The sequence below is a fragment of the Vigna unguiculata genome, chromosome 11 (assembly GCF_004118075.2).
Source record: "Vigna unguiculata cultivar IT97K-499-35 chromosome 11, ASM411807v1, whole genome shotgun sequence".
Taxonomy (NCBI): domain Eukaryota; kingdom Viridiplantae; phylum Streptophyta; class Magnoliopsida; order Fabales; family Fabaceae; genus Vigna; species Vigna unguiculata.
In genome coordinates, this window is record NC_040289.1 from 37,615,308 (window position 1) to 37,623,879 (window position 8,572).

Below are 8,572 nucleotides of genomic sequence, written 5' to 3' on the forward strand. Positions count from 1 at the left end.
TTCTCTTAATTTTACACCCAAATTGTTAGTACTCGCTACCAGTAACCTCTGGTAAATAGAATATGTAACTCATCGTGTAAAGGCATGTGGAGACTATGCTAAACATCGGTATAAGCTTATACCAAGTTCAGATAAGGTTATATTAAAAAAAAAGGATAAGCTTTCAAACTTTAGTCAAAAAAATAGACAAAAATAAAGATATTATCTATTCTGAGAGGAATGTTCTACTTGAATTCAGAAAAACTTGGTCCTTCTAGAGATATGGAAAACCAGATTCCAGCACGCGTTTTAATGAATTATATTTAATATTTTGGTCTCTACGGTTAACAAATACTAGCCATTCATAGATATATACATATATTTTTGTTAGGTGTTGTTGACTATGCTTTTAAAATACATAACTGCATGTGTCAATTTCAATTGACCTGTTCCTTTCTTTTAGCAAATTACATTTCCATTCAAAGAAAGTTACTAGTATATACTTAAAAATGCTTTGCATTTATTTAAAGGTAACACGACAACAGATATTTAAGGATAAAAACACAGGAACCATAGCTGTTGGTGTAGTTTGAAAAGTTCCACGCACGCCGTCGTTGTTGTCCATTTCTTTTCTCAGCAATTTCCATTCCAACGTTTTGAATACGTTGTTCGTTACCAAACCAAAACCTGTGCCACTCTTTCCCTCGCATGTCTCCTTCATATACTCTCCACCAATTGCCACTCACTCAGCTGTTTCCTAATTCATGATATGACGTATCAGAACAAGAGTGAAGGTTGGGGAATAGCATAAGCAGCATCAAGTTGTGTTGATTTGATCAACTTTTACTCTGGGATGATATATTATATCGTACATGGCTTCGCTTCTGAAAAATCTACGTCCCGGTGTGCCTTCTGTTCATGATGATGGTGGCGATTTCAGCTATGAGTACTCTTTTGCTGAGGAATACAAAGGTCCTCCTCTCGGTTACTCCGTCCCAGAAGTTCTTCCTTTCAACCTTGACCAAGTCCCGTTTGCACCTGTTGCTCGTTCTCCCCCTCACAACTTGTCCCTCCCAGTGATCCAACCCTTTAGAAAAACCAATGCAGAATTGGCTTCAACAACTGCTTCTGTTTCTTCTGATCCACTGTCAATCAAACAAGAGGATCACGATGACGATGATGATGATGATGATGATGACCCTTTTAACCCAAAACATGTTAAACGGCCCTCCGTGGTGACTTTTCGTGATCCTGAGACAAATGAGATAGAGGAGGATGAAGAGATTGTTGAAGCTGCAAGTGGAGAAAGTAGTGGTAACAATGGTAAACGTGTGAGGCCGCATGCTGAGAGAGTTGGGAAGAAGGGTTCGTGCTATCGATGCCTTAAAGGGAGTCGTCTAACTGAGAGGGAGGTTTGCATTGTTTGCGGTGCAAAGTTTTGTCGCAAGTGTGTGGTTAGAGTAATGGGGTCCATGCCTGAAGGCAGAAAATGTGTCACTTGCATTGGTCACAGAATTGATGAGACCATGCGAGGGAAGCTTGGAAAACCTTCTCGGATGCTCAAGTGCTTGTTGTCTAAGGCTGAAGTGAAACAAATCATGAAGGATGAGATGTTTTGTGAAACAAATCAAATACCAGCAGAAGATGTTATTGTGAATGGAGAACCTCTCGACTGGGATCAGCTCACGCTGCTTTTGACCTGTTCAAACCCCCCAAAAGGATTGAAACCGGGTTTCTATTGGTATGATAAAGCATCTGGCTTTTGGGGAAAGGTGAAGCTTATAGATATACTCTTTTTTGTTAGTTCAATCTGAGTGAACTTGAACTTACCCTTTATGTTTTTCACAAGCAAAGCTCAAATATGGTGTACTGCTTGATCCTGCAGGAAGGTCAACGACCATGTCAAATTATTAGCCCACAGTTGGAGGTTGGGGGTCACTTGCAGAGAAATGCAAGCAATGGAAAGACAGAAGTAACTATAAATGGTCGAGAGATTACCAAAGAAGAGCTATGGATACTGAAGGTGGTTCTTGATCTGTGCACTTTCAAAGTATATATTTTGAAACTGTTAAAACTGAAGTAAGTATCACTTTGTTTGATTGCAGTGGGCAAGAGTGCCATGTGATGGAACAACAGACTTTTGGGTGAGCCATGATGGATCATACATGGAAGTGGGACAGAAGAATGTGAAGGGCCACATATGGGAGAAGGTAATTCATGTTGTTTAGCTTTTCTTAAGGTATAAATCCCATGTCAATGACTCTGATATATATATGTTCATGCTTTTCACAGTCTACAGTGAAGCTTGCTTCTCTAATTCTATCCCTTCCAGTTCCTTCTAGCTCCTTAACTCCTGCTGGTGAAGGAGAAAGTGGAATTAGCGAACACAACATTGAACAGAAAATGCTTCACAAATATTTACTTGTCGGTTCTGTCAATTCTGGAACATGTACCATATATAAACAGGTAACATGCTGAATGCATTTGTTTGACACATGAATAACTGTCTGTAATTTTTATGTTGAAGGCTTGAGTTTCGTGACACTTAGACTGAACCTTTTATATTGCAGGCCAGGCTTCTGTATAATGTTCCTTTCTCTGGAACCGAGCTCCACAACATGAAGCTGGTAATTCAAAGAAACTTGTATAGGTACCTTGGTATCATACTAGAGGCGCGAGAAATTTTTGAAGAGAGTTTGTATATAAAAAGTAACGAACAACATGTTGGTGAATCAACTTCTTCTGGTAATTGTGTTTCTTTAAATATATAAAAAAAAAAAAACTAACTGGGAGGTCTGTGCTGTCTGAATGAAGTGTTTGTCCACATTTCATTGAACACCTTTTCCTTTTGCATTCTTTATGAACATCATAAAGCAAAATGGCCTTATCCATGCAGTCTTTGATAACAACATTATTGCTAATTTCCTCATTTGCTAAACATAATGTTAAGGAGAGAAGTTATTGATGTTTGGTTTACAACAGGGATTGCTGGAGAAATCATTGACACGACAACCTATTCCATTAGTCCAAGACTAAGAACTTTCTCCGATTGGCTACTCAAATACATGATGTCTGGTAACTTGGATGAAATATTCCCAGCAGCTGCTCGTGAATATGCCCCAGTGGTGGAGGAACTGTGGAGGGATTCAGCCATTCAGGCCACGTACAACAGAAGAAATGAGATAAAAAATCTGCCAAAAACTGCAAGCTACTTTCTTGAACGGGTAAGATAATGTTTAGCTAGCTCCCACATATTCATCATCACATCATAATTCATAAAGTTGTGTTTTTTTTCTACTCTGCTGCCATTCTCTATACTGGAGTTGTTTAGAAAAAGAATTGGAATAACTGATATGACACAGTTCACACGGTTAATAATGTTCTATTACTTCATAGAAAGTACTTGTCTTTTCTCCTCTTTTTAATCCCATTTGAACTTCCTGAGTTAGTTTAAGTTTGATACAGGATTATGTAACACAAGATTACCTCAATCTCATTAAATATCTAAATATTTCTTCTGATGCAGGCTGTTGAAATTTCAAGGATAGATTATGAACCCTTGGAGATGGACATCTTGTATGCTGAGGGGATAACCTTATCCAATGGCCTTTCTTCCATGGAGTTTTCATTTCCTGTGTCAGGTCATGAGGACTCATTGGACCCTGTGTATCGACATGATCCTTTACTCAGGTCACCTCTCATTCCATTAAGCTTACACATAGATAACAATGTTCGGTTTTTTAGTTATGAACTTCATCATTTTTTCAATTCCAAACCAAAACTAAGCTAGCTGATTTATGCCACTCAAAGCATAAACCATATGAGACTGTGTTGTTGAATCTTTGTTTGTGCTTGTAGGTATCAGCTCATCAGAGTAAATTCAAAAAGCCTTGGAGAAAAATGCAAGTGGTTGGACATGTTTGAAGACACTGATGTAGTCTTGTTCTCAGTGGCCTTAACTGACTATGATGAGTACACGGTAGACAGTGAAGGAGCTGTTACCAACAAAATTTTAGCAGCCAAACATCTCTTTCAAAACATCATCACTCATAGAGTCTTCAGCAACACCAAATTTCTTCTGATATTGACCAAGTTTGATCTGTTCGAGGAAAAGATTGAACAGGTTCCTCTAACACAGTGTGAATGGTTTTTTGACTTTGATCCAGTTATTAGCCACAACCATAAAACCGCTGCTATTAGCAAACGCAGCAACCATCCTCCACTGGCTCAACGTGCTTTTCAATACATTGGTATGAAGTTCAAAAGCTGGTTCAATTCTCTAACTGGTCAAAAGCTGTTTGTTTCACGGGTTACTGGGTTGGAACCTTCTACTGTTGATGAAGCTCTCAGATATGCCAGAGAGGTTATGGTGTGGCAAAAATGGGACCCCTCTTTGAGAAATGAAAAGTCTGAGATAACATCCACAACTTTTGAGGCAAGCTCTGAAGAAAAATTTAATAACTATAATCACCACTAGAAAATTCTCTAGTTTTTTCCTCACATTTTGGAACCAGTCAATAGTACTGGATTAACATTGTTGTCACCACCATATAAGTAGTCTCTTCCCAGACATGCTCTGTAAATGTGACTTTAGAATGACAATTTCTTGTATGATATAATAAATCAAATTAAATTCATTCATGTTTGATTAGAAATAAACAAAATCTATACTTTTATGTGAGGTTAAATTTGTGTATAAATTTGTATTACAAAGTTTAAGATAAAACTTTTGTTAACACAAATCACTTCCCTTGAAATATAGTTTTAAATAAAACTGATTTTGTAAAATCAAAACCAGTCAACATTAAAGTTTGCCAAACATCAAATCCTAGAAACTACAGGATCATTTTTCATTGCCGACACAGCTGCAGAATGAAAGTTTTTTGCTTTTACTCTGCTGAAATATGTTTTCCTACCCTCCTTTTTATATTACGATGATACAAATTGTTAAATATCACCCTTTTATAATGCAAATTGTTGAATGGAGTTTTGTGACAAAAATCAATGAACTGGGGTTGAGCTGAGTGTAACCTTCTTGTCACGTACTGAACCTGATATCTTTTTTGACCCTGATATTTTTTTGGCTTAAAAAATATCCTTGGTAAAAAGCTACTCCAAACTTTATGCGAATAAAAAAAGTGGAAATTAGCAGCAGATTCAGATATTTTGTTCATAAAAGCAAGAACAATGACAATTTAACCAACAATTGAACGAAAAGGCACCCCTTATGAGAAAGAAAGTCATTCTTGTTTACCTTTTCATGTAAAGTATTATAAATTGATTTTAACTGTACCAATTAGGTTGCATATGCAAGCACCAATTATGCACTGATTTTAACTTTTCTGCAAGATGAAATCCACTGACATATCTAAACAGATTATAATTGCATATTTTACCCATATTATTGAGTCAACAAAACTAAAACAGAACAACTGAAGTATATAATCAAACATAAAATTAAACTCAACAAAAAATTGATATACCAAATATGATGTTTGATTAGATCAGAACTTATGTACAACAGTTCATAACATTTCCATTACATAACTCGCAAGCTAAGAACTGACAGATAGATAAAACAGAAATGGAATATACAAAACATTTGATTCTTCTATTGCTCATTCCTTGAAATCAGCAAGAACATCCTCAATGAAAAAAACATATCACCAAGGCACAAATCGATCCATAAGCAAACACATGGTTGCCTCTGACATGGTTCCACTACTGTCTCTCGTAACTGCAGTGTTCTTCTTCTTTTGAGCTTCCTTTTCCTCCTGTTCCCTCTCTGATCCTTCTTTGGCTTTGGATGAGAAAGGCTTCCGTGAAAGTACTTTTTCTCTCAGCTTTGCCAGCTCCCCAACCCACACCTCTACCACAGCAGACATTTTCTTCAGCAACTGCAAACCAGTGAAGTAAAAACCTTTGCTTTGTAGATTTTTTGCTCTGTGCTTTTGCATGAACGTTGGTGGTGAAGAGAGTGTGGTATATATAGGAAGAAAGTATAAAGGGTGTGTGAAAACTAGGAGCTTTTGGAGCACCTTGGATGCAGTAGTGGCACACAGGACTCAGTCAATTGAATTGGATATGCTTCGAAAGTTTTAGATATTCGGTGGGAGAAAACTATTGGCTTTGTTAACATTTTTTTTCTCTAGTTTTGGCCCACTGGCTCCACGAATTTATGGAAGTACATGATTATGATAGTACCATGTTTTGAATTTGCTATGCCAAGGATAAGATGAGTATGAGAATTCAATTATTGTTTTCCTTTTTTCTTATCAGACCAAAATCTTATACATTTTTTAATATGAAAATAAGGCACATTAAGAAAACTAGTTATTAATTTTTTTTATTAAATTATTTTCATAACAAAATATTAATTTGATTCCTCTATTTTTATCTCAATTTAATTTTTATTTTAAAAAATTTGATACAATCATATTTTTTCCATGACATAATAACAATGTTAAATAAAATATCGTATGTCAATTTTTGGATTTTTTTAATAATAAATCAATTATATTATGTATGACTCATATGACACATACATGACATTGGCGGGCTCCATCATGAATGATGTTTGCCTACTATTCATCCTTTTTTATGACTCATAATTCAATTATACTATGTGCGAAAGCAACTTCCCTCTGAATAATACTTGTTTATAGTATAAAATAAAAATATGTTTTCCCTGTATTAATCTCACTTTATTAAAATTTATTATTCATTAACTGTTATAAATGATCCTAAAAAAGTGAATTTAGTTATCATTAAATTAGATTATAGAAAGTTTAATTTACAATATTATATAGTTAGCATAAATACAAGCACTTTGATATGCATGTGTGCGCGTGTCAATTATGCTAAGATAATAAAATTTTGAAAAATAAATCACTTTTGTAAAAAGCAGTGTCTTTGAAAGAATATTGTATGGAGAAATACAATGAAAATAATTAGATATGTCTACATTTTTAATTGTTTAACATATATTGTGGTTAATTTTTTATTTAAGAGATTATAAAATTGTTTTTAAGTTTGAGAGATTGTGAAATTGAGAGATTATAATGTTTCCCATTTATATTTTTATTAAATAATGGAAATATATTTATCTGATGATTGAAGATAAAATAGTTTAATATATGACGCAACAAATTATAATAAAGAATGTGTTTTACTTCTATAATTAGATAGAGAAATTACATGTAGGAATTTGGTATTAATGGAGAAAATTCTCATAAATATTTGCTGAGCAATAATTTTATCTAATAATAAAAGTCTCAACCATTAGAAAATAGTGTATTTCAACGTTAATTAAGAAATTCAGTCAAAATTAATTAAGAAAATCTGTGTTAGCATTAACTGAAAAATAATCTTAATTTATATTTTAATTGGCATCACTGAAAAAATAGTTTAAATGTTAGCAATTGAAAAATATTTTATTAATGTTAACATAAAAATGTCTGACATCAATTCAAAAAATACTAATCCAAAAATATTATTGATGTGGATAGGAAAAATAAATTCAAACTGACATCAATTAAAAAAAATATATATATTATGTCAATAAAAAAGCTTAGATAGTAAATATTGAAAAGTAACTATGATTGACTTTAGTTTAGAAAAGATTATCTATCAATATCAATAAAAAAAATAATGATGAATGGACAAAGACTGAACTTTGACTAAGTTAATAATATTTTCATTGAAATTGAATGACTAAAATTAAATTGAAGAGAAAGTATGAAAAAAAATTTAAAAAGAAAAGAGTATTAAAAAATTCATTTTTTCTTTTTTAAATAAAATCAAAATTATTTGATTTTAAGTAGTATAATTACTTTTGGAAGGGATAATTTCTTTTGCAAACACTCCTTCCACAAAAGTAATTTGAAGATGAATTCTAAACTCCTACAAAAAGTTTATTCTATACCACAACTATAAACTCCTACAAAAAAAATGATGAATATTCAATTCTTTCTGAAAGAATGTCAAATTCTTTCAAATAATATTTAGGAAGAAAAAGAGTTTTTGGGGGAGGGCTCAACTTTTCGGAGAAAGATCCAACAAAAACTCTCATGTGGGCTTTCTTATCGGGCCATTATTGGACTTATTCACAACTTATAGGCTTTTTCTTCTTGTAGCTCCATAATTTTTTAAATTATTACTTTACTCTTATAAAAGTGGCTTCACAGGTTAATTGATCTAGAAATATTCTAAAACATGTTTTTCGTAACATATATAATATAGAATTAGTTTTCTAGAACACAGTGTTTTGGAATGAGTTTTTGAGAATGAACTCTCTCTTTTATTTTTCCTTTATAACGGAGAACGGAGAAAAGCCAATTTGTAAAGTATTCACCTTGCAGGCCTACATATGCTTGAAGAATTACTAATAGAACTCCTCTTTATACTTTTCACACCCATCAATTTTCAGGTTTCTTATATTCAAATAGACATTTTTTCTTGCATGATAAAAAATATTTTTCACGCAGTTGTAAAAAAAAATTGCTTGCAGTTTTTTTTTTCAAATTGAGCATATTTTTCTTTTGGTGATTTCCAACATAATTATCATAAATCATGATTTTTGGGTCTCAATTTT

General features: G+C 33.4%; 2 protein-coding genes across 2 annotated transcripts; one reads left to right on the top strand and one right to left on the bottom strand.

Annotated features, from left to right (window-relative positions):
- The first annotated feature begins 491 nt into the window (after positions 1-491).
- LOC114169190 (extra-large guanine nucleotide-binding protein 1-like) lies at positions 492-4,660 on the top strand. Its single transcript, XM_028054227.1, has 8 exons — positions 492-1,751; positions 1,865-2,002; positions 2,085-2,189; positions 2,272-2,445; positions 2,550-2,724; positions 2,962-3,203; positions 3,506-3,669; positions 3,838-4,660. Exons 1-8 carry the CDS (start codon positions 852-854, stop codon positions 4,454-4,456), a joined length of 2,517 nt encoding a protein of 838 aa, XP_027910028.1. The 5' UTR covers positions 492-851; the 3' UTR covers positions 4,457-4,660.
- A 793-nt stretch (positions 4,661-5,453) lies between these two features.
- On the bottom strand, positions 5,454-6,093 carry LOC114169191. The gene has a single exon (XM_028054229.1). It carries the CDS (start codon positions 5,934-5,936, stop codon positions 5,643-5,645), a length of 294 nt encoding a protein of 97 aa, XP_027910030.1. The 5' UTR covers positions 5,937-6,093; the 3' UTR covers positions 5,454-5,642.
- Positions 6,094-8,572: the final 2,479 nt, after the last annotated feature.